Raw genomic sequence first — 19,233 nt, 5'->3', positions numbered from 1 at the left:
CAGAAGGCTCTTTTCCTGTGAGCATCCAGGTCCGCCTGTGGGAGCCAGCTGGATTATCACTCACTGCTCAGTGGGGGCTCCTCCAAAGAGTTTTCGGGGAATCCCCGGAACAATGTTTTCACTCACAGGTGGACATAAATCCAGCCTAAATCCCTGACCCTGCTGGACTTAGAGTTAAAGCACTTTGAAGAAGGATTGTTGTGGGTTTGCATTTCTTGGTTATATCAACGGCACAAAAAAAGGTAATGCAACTGAAATGAAACTAATAAAACAACTTTTCCACTAGTGGCTCATCTTTGACAAATCCTCTTTTGGAAAATATCTGTGCTGATTTGAACAACACTTCTTAGCCCTCTCTCATGTGAGTATCAGTTTTAATGAACCCTGAACCTGAGATCCAGCAAATAGGTCTGAGCTGTATAAGAGCCCTGATATACTTCAAAAAAAGAGAAACCATTAATAAACCAGTAAAAAAATGTGTAGCCTGATGCAGAAGACATTTCAATTATCAGTTAATCCATCAATTAGTTCACTGGGTGAGTGCCCGGTCAATGCATCGTCTGAAAGCAGCGTTTAAAGGCCAAAATCTCATGGTGAGATCATTTGTTTGGTCTAAAATCCAAAAGGACTCAGTCTCCAATGATATGATTATAACAAAAGCAGCAAATGCTCACATATAAAATATTGTAAGTAAGCAAAGGATCATGCACTAAATCCTACGACTTGACACATTAAGTAACACCACACAAGAGAAAACATCTATAAAGTGACGTCCCACCTTAGTGTCTTTAGAAAATGTCAATTGTGTAGAAAAGGCAAACTAAAGAGTCAACTAGTCAGAGTCACGCTACAAGTGCATTCTTAGCAAACACACAGTCGTTTTCCTCTTCATTATTCTGCCATTAACTAAATCAAACCTTACCATTGTTTTGTCCTTGAACATTGATTCTAACAATCATCACGCACTCAAAAAGCAAAGGCTTTCACTCTTCCCTCTTACCTCTCCAGTGTCGCTTCCCCTCAAAATGCACTGTGCATCACTCAGGGACTAACAGCCTTCATGTCCAATTAATGAGACGACAAACAGAAAACATCAGAAGGGCGATGTGTTCCTCCAGTGCACGGCTTTATGAAGTTACAGAGGAATAACGACACTGATGGGAATAATTCCGGCATTTAAATGAATTAAGGAATGCATGCTTGCATCTTTTTCTGGACAGAGTCGTAACTAATATGCTCACAGATACTTGGACTACAGAAGAACACAGATCAGCCTAAACAGATTCACATGTTTGTACCCAAACTTTAGAAATGTATAGATTGATTCTAATTGCTGCTGCACCCCACTGCCTGATTAGGTTAAGTCTGTAGTTGAAGCACTAAAAACAAGTTTAGACATTAAAATACAAGAATTGAACCCATGTGTCCCTGGATATTATAATATATTTGTCTGCAAAAAGTGGAAATGAAATCTGCCTGAAAAGCCTGAGACCTGCTTTGTGCATCTGTCATGTAGCCACACACACACCAATGCATCGCCCCTCATACCACAGCACTAAAACCCACCGCTTGACATTTAATCCCCATGCAACAAGCAAGTACTTGAACGCACCACTTCCCATTCAAAGCCTGCATCAGGGTCTCACCTTGCATCGTAGCTCCTCCACGCCACGATCTTTCAGGGTTTTTCAGATTAAAGACAATTGACAGAAAACTTCCCAAAGCTGCTGTCCGTCTCCCTGTCTCTCTCCTCAGACACACACATGCACACTCTGCCAACACAGACTCTAACAAAGGCTTTCAATCCCCACAACTCCACTCCCCCCTTTTTTTCTGTGTGAGTGGAGAGAGGGAGGGCCGTGGTTGCCATGGTGATGCATCTCCTGCTGAGGCTAATTTGTGCGGGCCACTTGTCGGGCCTGACGGAGTGTGTGTGTGTGTGTGTGTGTGTGTGTGTGTGTGTGTGTGTGTGTGTGAAGGGGAGAGAATGAGGGAGAGAGAGCAGGCTGTTTACTTTCAAACATGGTGGTGACTTTTGTGTCCGCTCAGCACTGAGATGCTGCCTCAGACTGGATCCTTGGTACGACCCAAAGGCACTGCAGTGTTTCAATTATGATAAACTTCACATCTAATCATGGTGTGTTTCTAATTTCTGCTCCTCTCGTCAAACAATCCACACTGTAACATTGTAACAAACCATGATAAATGTTCCTTCAGGTGTTTATGCATTTCTTTTAAGCTGGAATGGTTCAGTTGTTTAATTACCTTAATTTTTCAGACCCAGAAGTTGCCACTTCAGTAAAGCTCATTAGATGCCTGCACACATTCTGTAACTCCAAATCTAGGAGTAACAATGTTTTCCTCTGGCATAAATGGAAACATAGCAAAAAGACAAGCTTTTTTCTCTTCATTATCCCTCCATTAACCAAACCAAACCGTATTACTGCTTTGCCCTCAAACATTAATTATAATAATCATCACGTACTCACAGCGCAAAGACTTGCAGGCTTTTCTGTGAACTTGGAGTCTTTAAGCCTTCAAGCCCAATTAATGAGATGACAAACAGGAAACAGAGTGGCGGTGTGTTCATCCAGTGCATGTCTTTATGAAAATACAGAGGATTAACACCTTTTTTTTTGGGATACCCATTTTTCTACAGAATGGAAACATTAAAGGCCACAGTCTGTGGTTTAAACTGATTACTACCAGTAATTACAAGATGTTCAATATACACGTACACATACAGGAGTGTGTGGAGTGAAATTTGTCAAAGAAACACGCGATGTGCAGTCAACACAGGTCAGGCTTGATGAAAACAAGAACTAAAATCAATAGATTGTGATCAGCTTCAACTGTTATTACTGTCACTGTCACAGAGAGTGCAGACACACAGATACTATAAAGCTGGCTGCAGAGAGGGGCGGGGATGCTGTGGTAACGGTCGACTGCATTTGATGAGTGAGGATGATGAGGGTGACAGCTTTTTATGAATTTGAGGTGATGCAGCTCACAGACAAAAAATGGAATATGTCTGTGAAAGCTGGAATCTGAACACGATCCTTTTATCCAACAGAAATCCTTCTGTCATCTAATAGGCAGTGAGGGTGTCACAAAAAGGACCCCACCCACCAAAAATAGTGGCTGGTCTGGTGTATTCAGGGAAAACAAAACAGTTTTATATGTTAGCTCTGCTGCGTGTGACTGCATTGCACTTTTAAATAAAATTCTGTGTCCACGTTTCAGGCTTTAACATTTTGAACAGGGTGATGTTGTGTTTTGCTGCAAACTGAATTGAAGATTTGTTGCTTTGCATTCATCCAATTAAATTAAGTTTTCACAGTTGCTAGTCTGTCAGTTCACCAGCAACACTGACAAAGTCTTCAAACGGTTCATGCAGAGATGCAAATGTTACAATTTCTGTTTGAAAAAGGGAAGTAATGTTGACACCATATCTTCATTGGGGTCACACTTCCTCATTTTACTATAGATAACTTGTAGATCTGCGTGCTGCGCCTGCTCTGGACCAGTCTGTGGTGGCACGGTGCCAGTGTTTCCATTTAACATACTGGCTGTTGGACTCAAACACAGAGCACCAAGTGTTAAAGAACCTTAAGATTATGTCTATTTGAAAATGTCCAGCATATGCAAATGCATTTTATATGCTGATATCGCTCCTCGTTGTATTCAGAGCCAACGGTCCCTTCCATTATGCATTCAGTCTATATATTGATATTTCCACAGACTCCACTCACCATCTGCAGGAGTCCCATTGACCATGCAGATCTATTCAACAAACCATTACATCACTGCAGCCAAAAAAGCTCTTAGTTTACAGCTAGACTTATAGGAAGTTCCTGAAAATCTTCCTGAAAGTCCTAAATGTTGAAACAGGGAGGGAATGTCTTGCAGCAAGAGCAATTTATTATTTAATTGCTTTTTTGTAGAATGAGGTTTTCACTTTCAGATGTTTGAGACTTTTACCGCTGCTCATATGAACACACTCACTGCATCCCTCCACCTCTCCCCCACCGCCCTCTGACACCTGCTCTGAGTCAAACGGCAGATGACAGGGACGCCTCTCGAGGGCTTTTTAGGGGCCACGTGCCGTGGTGCTCTGACCCCTGTATCCCCCTGGGGAGCGGCTGATCCTCTCTCCAACTCGTTTCCCCACTACATTAAGCTCCACTCAGGAGTCATCACCCAGCCTTGTTTAACATTCGATCAGAAGAGGAGTCCAGACGTTCGTGTTTCGCCTCATAAAAACACGCCGGCTGTCCAGCTGGACTCCCAGCGGACAGTCAAGATACTCCGTCTGTGCTTCTTACCGCTGCATCTTTGTGTATAATATAACCTTAAAAGCTTTTCATGAGAACATCGTGTAGTGTGTTTTTTGGTATAAGCAACAAAGAGATCTGTGATTTGTTCATTTGTTTAACAGTGTGGTCTTAAATTGGTGGGTTTTTCACTCTATGCTACAATTTTGTCCTGCTGTTTCTATAACAAATATAATGTCTCTCAATATACAGTCAAAAAAGTACAACGTTACTGCTTCCATTAGTTTCCACAATCTTCTGAGCAAATTCATCCCAAGGTCAGACTCTGCAAGCTTAGTGTGCAAAGATAGAGGTGAACATACCATAAAACCTCTGGAACAATTTCCTTCAGACAGATGAGACCAAGGTGAAGATGTTCGCCCTTCCATTATGCACAGTGGCACGTTTGGTGAAAACCAAACCCTACGTATCAGCACAAACTCTCATAGAGATCAGTCACAGCACAGACTCAACCTGAGTGAAATACTGTGGTGCAACCTGAGCTGTGCATGAATGAAAGCACAGAAGAAGAGTGGGCCAAAATTACTCCACAGGGATGTGAGAGACTGATAAAAGTCATAACGCTGCTTCAGGTGGTTCAACAAACTACTGAATGAAGGGGTGTGATTAGCTTTTTACTTCCTGGTTTAAAAATCTCAAATATCTCAGATTACATTAAGTAAAGATTAAATAAAAAAGAAAACATTTTTATTTAGTTTATAGATTATAGGTTTTATTCCAGTTACACTCACTACAGTTTTCCAAGGAAAAATATAAAAATGCATCTTAACTCTCATGGCAGCAACCATCTCATATGTACTGCTGATGCACAAAGAACAGACAAACTCTCTTTGAACACACACACACACACACACACACACACACACACAGAAACAGAAGCGCCCACTGTGTGTGTGTGAATCAGACGACTTCCAGAAACGACAGAGGCACTTTCATACACAGAAATGTTCACGGTGACGGTGCAGATGCACCACATCTGCGTCACAAACCTCCGAGTATCCACGTCCAACTTCGCCACAGCTTCCCAGCAGAGAAATAAAGGCTCAGCAACATAAAGCGAATAGTGTCACTTTAAATACCACAGCTGTGCCATAAATCTCAGAACTGATATCAGTTGGATTTGTCAGCAATGAAACAGGACCCACTTCAGAAAACAGGGAGAATGTGTATGTGTGTGTTGATGCAACTTCCCTGAAAGTCTTTTCTTCTTTTTCAGTAAAAATCCAATCATACCTCGACCATCTTTTAATGGCTTCCTGACCTTTCAACTCTGTGAAAGTCTTACTCTCAGACTTTTTTCTACTTCTATTTTTTTCCATTTTCTTTTAAAAGCCATTGTAAGATAATGATGAAAGAAAGACAAAGTGTGGCTGAGAAGCAGATACTTTCTATATTTAAGGACGTTTTTGTTTTTTTTAGACTAGTAGTCAAAGCGATATTTAGAGATATCTGTGAATAAGAGCACTGGTAGTATAAAGAATCCCTATTAAATTAAACACATAATATATAATACTGTAAAATGTTACACTTTCCTCATAAATGAACTAAAAACAGTTTCAAATGCTTATGACCTCTGAGCATCACTGGTGACCTTGTGGTTAGAGAAATAATGTTAATTAACATAACAATTAACGTCTGCCAGACAGTCGAGTAGCAGAGGGAAATTCTCGGGCAGCAAATGATCACTGGCATCAACAATCAATGAGAGTATTTCAAATTCAGCTTGACACATTCAACATTTGCAGTGACGTTAACGAGGCAGCGAGGCATCCAGACAGATATTGATGATATCCATCAATACACGAGCACCCTGGGAAATTTGGCCAATTTTAAACCATTTTCTATAAACCACAGCCTGCAGATAAACATGCAGCAGGTATGAGCTAGAAATAAATACGCCGCAAAAAGACAGAATAAAAGAGGCAGCTGCTGAGAGTATGTGTGAGAAAACTGACAACCAAGCAAACAAAACGACAATCCAATGTCATGCTCCATTTTCAGGTTCCAGCTTCAGCTCAGCTCTGCTTCTGAAAAGCTGAGAGCTTCTCTGCTGCACTGAGCAAGTATCTACGACTATACTGGGTCATTTTGACTGATTCGTATTTTAAAGCAAGCCGATCATTTAATATTACATAACTACACTGTTTTAGAACCATGTAGTTACAAGCTCTGAACCAAAACTGTATAAAAATACATTATACCTTTGTTGTGGCTCATAATTAACTCTCACTGTGCACACAAAAAACAAAAAAAACAAAAAAGCTGACGATGTAAAATAAAATCCATCGAGACAGCTGCTGGAAAACACAGGTTAAGTAGTTCTACACAAACCAAATAGTTCCCTGTTTCTTCTTCAGCTCTTTGATCCATTTACAAAACCAAATGAGTAAATATGTTTGAAAAAAATGTGTTTTAGAAGTTATTTTTGCTACATATGTTTCTATTCAGACTCTAAGCTAGCCTTGATTATTTTGGCTAATTGGCTTTTATAAGGACGCACAATTTTAGTGGAAGTCAGATGATGGGAAATCACCAAAAAATCTGTTTTAATAAAATAAACACAAGATCACAGAAATATATGCTTCAAGCTGGGAAATGAAAACAGACTTATATGAATTCATATTCACATTTTTTACATCCAAGACGGCTTCTTGGTTGTCAGCCAGCAAGTTGTAACTTAGGTAAGGTGCATCAACCTGGTGATGGTCAGCTCAGAGCATAATGGAGAGTTTGGATTCATGGTCTGCAAACCGTTCCTGTAGGCTAACATTCCCAGGGTCCCTAATGGTAACACATGCCATGCTGATGCTGACTCTATTTTTCTCAACCCTCTTTGTTTTTGCTCACATGGGCTATTGTATTTTCTATTGTGTTGTTTTCTATTTCCTCCAATCCTTAAATCAAAGAAACCAAAAGCCAAACACAACCATGCAAAGAATTTGAAAATATTTCATATGAACAACTGAAATCACTCATTTAACATTATTAAAAACAATATGCAGTAGATTTGGTTGATCCTTAGTTGGCAGAGATACTTAGTCCCAGTATATCATTTGTGTACATTAACCCTGCATTTTCCACTTCTCCTGCCTGTTGCTAAGCAACTGGAGGTGAAAGGTCACCAGAAGGGCCATACACTGTTCATTCCTGTCTGCAGTTCGTTGGTGGGGGAGGATTGTTTGATTATTAAATGACAGTCCCACACAGACTTCCCCACGGCCCAACATCTAGAATGTGTGCTCAAGGCAAAGCTGTGTGTGTTCGTGAGCACTCACCTTGTGTGTATTTGGTTTGATGCACCGGATAAAATATGGGTTGGAAGTGCTGAGCGTGGCCATCAAGGAGTGCAAAGAGTCCTGTAAGAAAATAAATGGGTGTAAACACTTTAGTTACTGCCACTATTACAGCCGTCTGAGCACAGAGAGCGTCAGACACTATAGACAGAGATGCTCCTGCTCCACTATTTTCCAGCCTGCTTTGAGGATGCAGGCACAGTTGGTACCCTTACTGAGTGAGCTCCACAACCAGCAGGGTACACGAATACAGGACGAAGCCCTGCGTTTGCCGTCTGATGATGAAATTTATGTCACTTTGACCTTTTTTTAACTTGTAATCTTTACAAACATTTACAACAGGTCCAGTACTAAAGGTGTGTGAACATGTGCAGAAGCTACCGTGACATCCAACAGAAGCACTCGGAGACTCTCTATACATTTCATTCAGTCCTTATAGTATTATTACAACTTGTACAACATTGCTGCTACAACCACTGTTTCTGTTACTATGTCAGCTCAAACTCTTATTGCTGTAATAACCACAGACTGCAATTTCCTGGTCTGTAAAGAGAAGCCTATGAGAAAGTACCTCAAACATGTATTCTTTCTAATGGCCAGCAGGGGGAGACTCCTTGGCTGCAAAATAAATCTTTGTATAGGATTCTATGCAAAAATGACCCTACTTTTAAATTGATTTATTATCATAGCGTCTCCTTCTTTTAATTACTGTCACAACCATTATTTCTCCAAGTCACATGTTTTTGCTTTATCTGGAAAAACTACTTTACTCAAGCACTCTCTATTACTTTCAAAGTAGTCGCTGCTGCTACCACAACAACTGCACATTATTTAATAGGTATTAGTTAACAAATGTTTCTGCTGTTGCTCCTAATGCAATTCTTCCTATTATCACTCTTTCTTTTACTGCCTCTCTTACTAAGATTTGTGCCCCTGTAGCAAAACTCCCACTGCTGCTAATAAATAGCTTTTGGTGGTTTCTACACACCTGTGCAACTTTCCCAAAAACAGATCAATCAGCTGCAGCATTCAGCACTGCTAGAGAACAATTCAGGAAGACTTTAAAGTAAACACACTTTTTATTTGCGACTTACCTTAAACTGGGTGCTGACTGTGGGCCGTCTGTGTTTGATGCTGCTCTTCAGAGTGTCCTGTTTGTTCCGGCTCAGGACGTGTTCAAACAGATCGTAGACAAAGTCCAACCTGACAAATAGAAGCAAATAGTGTGATGTGGAATTTGCAGTGCAAATGCAAAAATGAAATAAACTGACAATAGTGTTGTTATGTAAAAGTCTAATTTAATACTATTGATGACCCTCTTTATGTGGGACTGAATAGCATTTTTATAGCTTCGCCTCCGTCCCACATTTTAAGTGGTTCTGCAGAACAAGTGCTTTTCTAAAGTTTAGCTTTTTCCCAGTATATATGAAAGGAAGGGTTTTTATTCAGGAAGGTCAGCCTGTCTGATGCGATACACATCAGGGACAAAAACAAATCACAAAAAGTCTCTAGCTTTACAGATTTTGTTGAATGTGATGGGAAATGAAGCCGCTGTTTATTCTGAGAAATAAAGTTTTTGCCTTTTTTGCTAGAGTTATTTTTCAATTTCACACAGGGGGAAATATGATATCTGCTAAACGTGTCAGATGTGGCTCAGAAATGTCATTTAATCTCTAAATACAGAAGCTGATATAACAGTGAAATAAACTCAGACATTCAGTCTCTGCATTGTTGACATGTCTCACTTTCTCCCACACAAACGGTGTTTGCCCCACATTTAGCTGGCTGGGATCTGGTCACCCTAGTTAATACTTACAGTGCCAGCCCCAACAAAGTGAAGGTTAAATAAAAGTCAGTTCTGATCAATCAATTTGAAAAATCACATTTTTGTCCAATTTCTAGTTTTCAGTTTTTGATTATTGGTGTGAAAAAAAAATTTAACTGAAGGAAACGAGAGAGGCCACTTAGAGGCGCTGTGCAGCTTAAACCATTATTGAGCTTAGCTGTAGAAAGGTTAGGAAAATGCTTTTGAGTCTAAATTTTTGTGAAAACTTAAACAAATATGAGATCAGTATGCCCATTTCCTTTTGAAATATAATTTAATAATTTAATTTATTTTAATTTCATTTAAATAAATGTGTGGTCCAACAATAGAAACGCAAAAATGCAAAGCAGGGCCACACGCCTACCTGCTCTCCCTCAGCATGTTCAGGATGTCGTCTCTGAAGGTGTCTCTGTTCTTCTCCAGCATCCCCCTCACGTCATACACCACCTGTGCCAAGCCACCACAGTGCGTCAGAGAGAGGCTTTCACTGGAGCAAATAAAAAGCCGAATAGCACCTGGACACGTGATTTGCTTTGGGGCTTCACTTTAAATCAATCTGCTGCTCCATTAAAACCACAAAAACACAACAATAAAAACAGTAAACAGAAACAGATATTATGGTCTCACCTCTCCTGCATAGTGTTTGACTCCAAAGTAGTGCACAGCAACACGTGGCTTCACATAGAAAGGGTTTTTCTGCAGGAGAAAACATGCTTTATGGTATCTGAGGTCATACCTGCAGAAAACTGAGGGAAATATTTGTTCCTAATGCTAAAAATTACAAATCAAGTCCCACCGTTGCTGTTTGAGTCTCCACTTAACACTCTTCTCTCTGGTTTTAATATATCTAAGAGTCATTTACTGGCTCTGAATCCTCTATAACAAGGCTGTAAAGCTGCACTAAAAGCACAGCCAAGAAATTATTTAGCAACATTAAAAAAAGAGCTCCCACTCACTCAAAGTATTACTCCTCTTTACTACTTGCAATGACATCAATGTTAAGTCAAATCAAATCAAGCTGCTTGCTGCACAGCCAAACGCCAAGAAATGAGCAGCGCTGTTTGCTGGAAGCGATCGATATCCTCTCAGCAACATTAGACGTGAAGCTGCACCACAGCATGTAACGTGACACACTGTGAAGTTCCCAGTTTACCAGTTATTTATCAGATGGAAACGGAGAAAGTAGATGTGAAGTTGTGTGAAATTTGAGGCACTGATCGAAATTCATTTGAACATTATCGCAGAAGTCTGACGAATATTTAAAATTGGGTTTCACCCCACCATAAAGGAGTCTGTGTTTATTAATTAACTGTAGTGCCAACTAGGTATTAGTAGTATTAAAGTATTAAAGCATGCATTTAAAAAACTAAGATTCCTCACAAGTGAAAATGAAAACAGCAAACTTTTTAAGACTAAGGACAGGTGGGACCACTTTTATAGACCTTATATTTTTAAAGCAATGTAAAAAAAAAAAGAAAGAAAGAGGGAAGTAGATGCACGTGTGGGACTGAACTGTTTTCCAACAGTTAAAAGGAGAAGCTCCAGCTGCCAAAGTGAATCAAAGTCAAGCGCGACATACTGAGTGCTGGCTGTGGAGTTTCTCCAGCAAGGTGTCGTCTGTGGCTTTGGGGAAGTGACTCTCCTCATTCATCAGTGCCAGAAGACCCAGTTTCTATGGAAACACAGATTTAATTACTATCAGCAGTCATCACCATGATTTATATCATCATCATCATCTTAAATGTCTCTACACTCACCACCTTTGTGCTCTTTTTGTTCAAGTCTTGTCTACTCTGATCTCATCACTGCTTTTTTTCTTGCTTTTGTAAAATAGTATCAGTCTACCACTATTAATATAACCACCACGCAAGCAATATAACCGCTGTCTCAATGAGGTCAAACCAATAACTAATACTACCTGCAACTGCACTTTTTGGAAATATTTGTTTGCATGGATCGTAGAAACACTTCTTTTAATCACTGACACAACAGTATTCGACTGCCACTTCACAAATCTTGAATCATCTGCATACCTTCTCAATCAAATCCAAACATTCTCCATTATCCATCCAGTCGATGTCAACCCAAACCAGGCCTTCTCTGCAAGACGCAGCAGGAAAAACAAACAAAAGGATTTAGTAGAGCGAATTAATAACGGACACATTTAAAGGCAGGGATGAAAGTACATCTGGTTTTATGCGTCATTCTAGTCTTTGCCACCTGCACCAGCATGTTTTCATCCCTGACTTCTTCTCATAGAGATGCTATGCATTTATAGCACAAAGCACAGATTGGTGGTGATCAAACTTAGTGTTTTAGTTCATAACACAAGATTTTTCTTTAGGACAAATCTTTGTTCTTTTTTAAAGGAGCATCACGGTTCACTGCTACTCTGGGTTACTCCCAATAAAACAAACCCTCAAGACAAACATGAACAGAGACAAACCATGGATAAATGGAGGTGCTGGGCGATTATGCTGATTTCCCTCAACCTATTGATCCCATCAACCTACTTTTCTTTAAAATGAGTGGATATGAAAACATTTTGTTCAGTATATGTAAATTATTTGGCAGCGTACAAACTGCAAAGATTTTCTGTGATAGCTTAGCTGATGCAAAGCACTGTTTAACCCAGCGTTAAGAACGAGCTTATGTCATATTAAAGGCCTATAAACTTTAATCTTATTTCACACATAACATGACTTCACAATTTCCTGATATTCAAAACATCTTTTGAAAAACATTAGTTAGCAACTAATAAAGAGTCATCAGCAACCAAAACAAATGCTATAAGAAATATATCTATTACCATCTCAACCAGCTATATCAAATAAAAATACCTTCAGCATTTGTAACTGCTAGCTTACTTAATCCTACATATTCCCTTTTTAATTTTATTTTTAAATTTTTAACTTTCTTTGTGTAACACATTTAGTTTTGTTTGCTCTCCTAGCTTAGCAGAAAAAAGTAAAGTTAGCTTCACAATCAGAAAAAAAAAGCTTTATTGCACATACATCTCCCATGTTTGAATGACATTGCATTCAATGAACAAACTTCTAATATATTCTGAGATAGACCAGAATAAACAAAGCTCTGTGGAGATGTAGGCTAAACCATGTTTCCCCTACTAGCTTCCATTAAGTTTTCAGCATGAGATAATGATTCAGTTCCATTTTTGTGGGTTTATAATAGTAACAAATACTTGGCTGAAAGTGGCAGCTTTTCACAATTAGCAAAAACGACATTAATAATATGTGGATTCTTTTCTTTTCACCAATTTTCATTTAAGACTTCCTTGCATGCACCTCCTGCTGTAACACTAACTAAATAAAATCTTTAGGAGTACCTTCTACTTTTCTGGTCTCAAAATCTGTTCTGTAATATGTGTCGATCTTTTGTTTAATTTGATAATGTTAAAATAAAGTCTAAAATATTAATGTGATACATTAATATTAATTAATGTATGAAAAGGTAACATAACTATCAAAGAGTTGACCTGGACGGCCTGAAAACTTTACAGTTGTCTTCTTTTGAAAGCAGCATTAACAAACAGCAAAGTAACACTAGATCACAGACTTTTGGTGCAAAACAAATCGATGCATCACGAACAAACAACCTCCACCTACTTATTGTATTCAAGTTGCTCCAGGGAGAAAATGTGCTTGTTAAAATATTCCTGAAGCTTCTCATTTGCATAGTTGATGTTGAACTGCTCAAAGCGGTTGACCTGTGGGAAAATCAGGCGGTTATCAGACACAGAAAACAAAGACGAAGACTTAATGAACTGGAAAACGAGGAATCCCTGAGGGTTATTTACTGATTTCTTGATTAAAAACAAAGTATGATTAAAATTCTTGGGGAGGGGAAAGTTTATTCGAATGTGCTTGAACAAGCGATTGAAATTTAATTGAACTCAGTTACATTTAATAAACGTATTTGTCCCAGAGGGAATATTACATTCTCATGTCACAGTGGACTCACAGCCTGCTTACCCGTGGGTCTTTCCTGAGTTAACCCTTTGGACCACATAATACTTGGTCATTATATTGACATTTTAAGGGGGAATTTTACTAAACATACCTCAAAGTTCTCAAATCCAAAGATGTCCAGGATGCTGACTGACTTGAAGTCTTCTTTGCCCTTGATGCGGGTGTTGAGTTTGCGAATGATCCAGTTGAAACACTGAGAATAAAGTGCCATGGCCATGGAGTCTCGAGAGTCCACGGCCTGCAGAGGAGCAGGACAAACACAGTTGGTGTTCAGCTAAAGTCTTTAATTAGTGGCTTATTGGAAGGTCATGAATGAATAAACTGACACTACCTGGAAAATTAACATCATCCTCATTTTCTGACTCTTATTCTAATTTCTTATTAATTCACTTAATATTTTTACTATAAACACTGCCACAACTCCTCAATTAATCAATATGTTAAGTGACAGAAATTTATCTTCATGAAAAGTAAGAATAATCCATTATGCTAAATATTTTCTTGGTTTCCTGTTTAGATGATTGAAGCGATCATTTTTAGATTCTGTCATTAGCAACACAGACAAGAAACTGGGTAAAGAGAAAAAAACGTTTTTTTATATGTAAAGAAAAATGTAAGACGGCCAGTTAAACTGTGGAGGTAACCATAACCAGTAGGATACACAGTCCCCATCCTCCATGTTAACATGTTCAGAGAAACATAAGAGCAACTGGACTCTCAGGTCCCGGTAACATTTACTTTACCTCCATTGATGAATTAGTGAAAAAAAGGCACAAACAACCTGCTTTTGACTCAAGCGCAGCCCCCTACAGACTGATGAACTGAGGAAATAAGTTCAGCCCCCCAAAGGCCTCATTCATCACAAAGCAATAACAGCAGAGAATAGCCGGAAAGCTCGAACACTGTTTGGGTTTTGGGTGTGTTTTGTTTTGCCTTCACTTTAAACAGCCGGAACCTGCTTCAGGCTAAAATTAGTGAAGAATTGTTCTCTGTGAGGTTGAAGGTTTAAATGTGGAGATGCATTATGGGATGGATGCAGTAGATAGTATGACTACTCACGATGTGAAAGTCAGGATATTTTTTTTTAATCTCTGTTGCACATATTTATCTGTGTTTATAATATGTAGATTTTCCACCTGATTCCATGAATATTATTAAGCTCTTTCAACCAATAAGAACTGGTCCTACTGCATTTGTCACCAAAGAACAGCAAAGCCAGTTTTTCCTGAACAAACATTCGAACTAAACTTCTTCTTGACAAATACTGTTAATGGTTAATTAATGATGTTAATTAATGATGTCATTTTCCTTGAGTCAAGCGTTAGGTTTTTCCTTCCATCTCATATTTATCACCTTCACTGCTAACTCTGCTTTGTATCAGTGTACTCATGGCTGTGGCAAGGTGTTGAGATTCAGTTTGATTTGGCCTCACATGCATTAGAGGCCCAACAAGGAAGGACCATTATAATCAAAACATGGCTGTTATTTTTTATCTGTAGCCATTTTTATTTGGTGGGATGGCTTTGATCTGGGATGTTTAAAGTACAACTGACCTGTTCCACAGTTAGTGGTGTGGAGATCTCCTCGCCCCTGAGGATCATGGACCGGTGCGTCAGGACCTCGGCAACCTGATCCGAGTTCAGCCCCAAGAGTTCAGATGTCCAGCTGAGTGCTGCCAACAAATGAAACACACCGTTAACGACTTTGGACGTAAAATGTCATTTTAAGTGGAGGAAACCACGAAACCAGACATCGTGTTTATTTAACTGGTCCTCATTCACACCATGATCACTGTCGTCAGCATCCTTTCCATTTGGCTTTTGACCTTGAAATGCATTAGCCTTTAATCAACCCAAAGGTGAAGTCACATTGAAAGCAGATGAAAGTTTAAAACAGTCAGAAATTAAAGTTTTAACATGCTGAGACAATGTTAATAACGGCTTAGATCCTGGGTTTGTTTGTGCCCTGAAGTCTGAATATTTTACTCTGAATGAAAAGTTTTCAAGGAAAGTGAAACCAAACTAATGACAAGCTGTGGAAGTATTTAGTTCTAATCTTCCCAAACAAACACTTTAAATATTTTGTTTGTGAGTAAAAAAAAAAGTTCTTTGTTTCAGACGTGGTTAAGTTTAATCATGAGAACTATTAGCTCGCCAAAGTTCATTGTAACCATATGAAGAAAAATGTGTGGAGGGGAAGGGTAAACTACCTGATTTGGAGGAAATCTGAGCCCCTCCGGCCGTCACAAACTCAATGTTTCCTGTGTGGAGGATCCCAGCCAGGAGGCGCAGGATCTCGTTGATGTTCTCCTCTGTAAATTGCATCGTTCGCATGGCGTTCTGGGAACCGCAAACACACAAGGAGAAAAGAACGGATGAAAACCTCAGGTCGCCTCTGGTGGCCTCATGTTTAAATTCTCACCAGCTGATTTTATTTCTTTTGGGTGGAAGTTGCTGTTAGAAACAATCCGTCCTGAGAAGCTGTAAAGACTTTAGGGCGTTCTTTGAGGTTTGGACTGATTTAAAGCCATAAGTCTGATGCTTTGGTTTGGCAGCAGTGATTTCAGCTTTCAGTCACCAGGATCAAAAGTTTCTTACTCTGACTTGTGATTATGAATCATGAGTACCATACAGAAATATCATTTATGTCAAACTATGAGGGAAAAGGAAAAGTATGTGCAGTCTGTGCATTCTAAGTTTTTGCCACATTTTAAATTTGACCAAAACCAAATGTTTTGGAACACAGCACACACAGTAAAGTGCAAATAACTGTTACTTTTAGCCTTAAATCAGTAAATGCAACATAATCACGCGCACCAGAACATCCTGAAAAGTGCCCTTGTCGTTGATTGTTTTGTCATCCTGGCAGCTGGACTGTCTCAGGTAGTGATAGCTGTCAGGATGGGTCAACCCGAACGCCTCTGCAGACACACAGAAACACACTAATTACAACATCTATGACACATTTGAACCATGTTAGCTTTCTGCTCTTTCTGTGCCTGAAGTCTGTTTGCACTGACTCATAACTTCATCTGTGTTAACCTTCCTACTTAAATGCTTATTAAATTAAATGATGGTATTTTTTCCCATCATTCACCTCTCTGCTGGTTGTTGGTTCCTGCTAATATGGCGTAGAAAATGTGGTAGTTTCTCTCCCCTGGGTTCTGCCTGACCACTCGGTTCTGCAGAGGAAGAGGAGAGTTAATATACATCTTCACATCAAAACTAATGCTAATTTTCACATTTGACCAAACACACAGAACAGCAGCCTTAGTTAGTTTAAACTTCTAAAACTGAACCCAAAGATGGTGTGCTTTTACAACAAGATAACAAAAACTCCATGGAGCTGCTTGCACCTCCCTTCTTTACAAACATATTTCACAAAGTGAAAATGTGAAGTGAAAACCAGCAGCCTCCAGCACTCCTGATTCAACCCTAATCACAGATTTGGTGGGAGGAAGGAAGAAGAACACTCACCTTTTCTAAGAGGTCTGCAGCCACAAAAGTGTCAAGTGTCAAGGAACAAAACAGTCAAAAAAAGCCTGCACGCACAAAACTGCTAACAGAATTCTGCAGAAATGTTCAAATAGGACAACTTAAGCAAAGACCAGCATTAAAATGTATTAAAATTTCAATTCTGTGTTTACCAGCTAGCTAAACGTTGCATGAATTGTAGCTGGACTTTAAAATAAACTTTCAAAACACATGTGAACACATAAACACATAAATAAAGATGAAGGAATAACATCATCAAAAAAACAGTCAAATCAGTTTTATTTTAATGTTACAATCCTCGTGCTCCTAATGAAGGATTTGTGCTAATAAATGAACAGGAAGCTGTGGCTCTCTCTTGCTTGCTGTATTTTTACCCTTGACAGCAATTTTGCTAACCCCTTACAGCATGGCCTCCTTTAATGCTAAGCCTGCGCAGGAAATGAGCAGGGAAAGGAAGCGTAGGCCACTTAACATCAAGTTGGTTTTAAAGGATACAGTCGACAATTTTGCCTCCCTGGATGTTGCCTTTCTGGCTGACATGCAGCTGGACGAACTTCCCAAATCGGCTGGAGTTGTTGTTGTACACAGTCTTGGCGTTCCCAAAGGCCTCCATGATGGGACTTTAGAGTGAAGAAAGGACGTGATCATTAACCAGGAAAGCAATTGAGCCATTACCCCATAGCACTATGGAGTTAATTTGTAATGATAGGTGTAATTTACCTGCTCTCCAGCAGTGCCTCCTCCACATGTGATGTCTTGTCTCGGGATGATACTTCCAGCGAGTGTTGGCTCATTGCTGACAGGAACTTCAGGATCAGTTTGGTGCTTTCTGTTTTACCAGCGCCGCTCTCTCCACTGAGGGAAAGGAAAGAAAAATAAACACAATCATGAAGATGCCTCAGAAATTAAGCAGTGATGTCATAAGAAGATTCATTTAATGGATTTCTTTAGCAGGTTTCAAATCACACTTATAGTTTTGGTTATAAGTTAAATTTAATATTAGCGTTTCACACACAGCTCATGGCATCGAGATGTTCTGGGGAAATATTCAAAACCCAACCACTAGATGGCGCACTGGGCACTGCTAACTGACTTAGGATCCCTGGCTCTTGTATTGAAACCGGTCAATGAATCAAATCACACGTGAAAGTCAATATCATAAAAATAAGAAGTGACATAAAGCCACGGGAGGAATGAAGCATGACGGGATGAAAAACCTGATTCATGTGGGAAACAAAACAGCAAAAATGAGTAACTAATAGTTAAGAATGGCTCCTTTTGCTTTTTCTAGCCCCACATTTTTATTCATACACTCTACTAGAGCAGCTTTGGATGATTAACACAGAGCATCAAACAGAACAGGTGGGTTTGACCTCTCTGCTCAAAGACAGAACTGTGTGCTTCAGGCGACCAGATCAGGGAAATCTATTCTCACTGATCGGTGAGCACAGAGGGTCGACAAAACTGAAATGCAGCAAGCTCATGCCCTGTAAGGATACAGCAGCCACAATGAAGCACACAATTGAATGACCATTGCAACAATGATTAAGTTTTATTCTATAAATAGAGAAAAAGCATCATTTAGTCATGGATAGTCATTCAACAGCTACAGTCCTTTATAATAACCCCACTTTATTCTACAGGCAGGGGCTGTGTGTATATGGGGCAGCAAACTCCACACACTCAGAGCCAACGCTTACAACAGCCACTCTCCACGCGCTGTGCTGATGACTGTGATTTTTGCAAGTCAAACCACCTGACAAGCTTCATCTGCCTGAACCACAATCACCACTTTCATCCCACTACAGACTTGGTATACACACACACACACACACACACACACACACACACACACACACACACACGCACACGCACACACACGGATTCTAGAAGTTTTCACTTGAATAACCTGGTGACATTTATCAGATGCCTGAGGTACATTAAACACAACACGACTGACAGAAATGGACAGAAAGGGGTGTAGAATCACCCAACATAATGTCCAGCTGCACCTCTACTGCTGTAATCGGTAACACAACTTTCTTGTCAAACACAGCAGGATACCCTCACGCACATCACAGTGACATTTAACGTGAACCTGGCAACCCACAGCCAAACAGTGTGAGGTTCAGGCGAGTCACGTTAATAATCAACCCTGAAAACCTAGACACCAAGAGCAACCCCCGACTGTTAGATTACTCCCCCCCAAAATACATTATTCAACAGACACACTAAAGACCTGTAGGAAGTTACACTTAGTGGTCATAAGTAAGACAACTACAGCAGTAACAGCTCCTC

At 39.7% G+C, this 19,233-nt stretch overlaps 1 protein-coding gene across 1 annotated transcript in view; it reads right to left on the bottom strand.

Moving 5' to 3' along the window:
* myo10 (myosin X) overlaps positions 1–19,233 on the bottom strand; it is a 127,514-nt gene that overhangs the window by 23,308 nt on the left and 84,973 nt on the right. The window contains exons 5-19 of the mRNA XM_026149129.1: positions 17,656–17,790; positions 17,431–17,555; positions 16,918–16,931; positions 16,538–16,622; positions 16,258–16,361; positions 15,651–15,780; positions 14,995–15,113; positions 13,533–13,679; positions 13,079–13,179; positions 11,486–11,552; positions 11,032–11,124; positions 10,080–10,148; positions 9,817–9,899; positions 8,722–8,830; positions 7,610–7,690 (exon numbers count right to left, since the gene is read on the bottom strand). Coding sequence (XP_026004914.1) covers positions 7,610–7,690; positions 8,722–8,830; positions 9,817–9,899; positions 10,080–10,148; positions 11,032–11,124; positions 11,486–11,552; positions 13,079–13,179; positions 13,533–13,679; positions 14,995–15,113; positions 15,651–15,780; positions 16,258–16,361; positions 16,538–16,622; positions 16,918–16,931; positions 17,431–17,555; positions 17,656–17,790 — 1,462 coding nt within the window. The remainder of the gene's footprint in view (positions 1–7,609; positions 7,691–8,721; positions 8,831–9,816; positions 9,900–10,079; positions 10,149–11,031; positions 11,125–11,485; positions 11,553–13,078; positions 13,180–13,532; positions 13,680–14,994; positions 15,114–15,650; positions 15,781–16,257; positions 16,362–16,537; positions 16,623–16,917; positions 16,932–17,430; positions 17,556–17,655; positions 17,791–19,233) is intronic.

Source organism: Astatotilapia calliptera, chromosome 18 (genome assembly GCF_900246225.1).
Source record: "Astatotilapia calliptera chromosome 18, fAstCal1.2, whole genome shotgun sequence".
Classification (NCBI taxonomy): domain Eukaryota; kingdom Metazoa; phylum Chordata; class Actinopteri; order Cichliformes; family Cichlidae; genus Astatotilapia; species Astatotilapia calliptera.
Note: the sequence above shows the minus strand (reverse complement) of the source record. Positions and strands in the feature narration are given on the sequence as shown.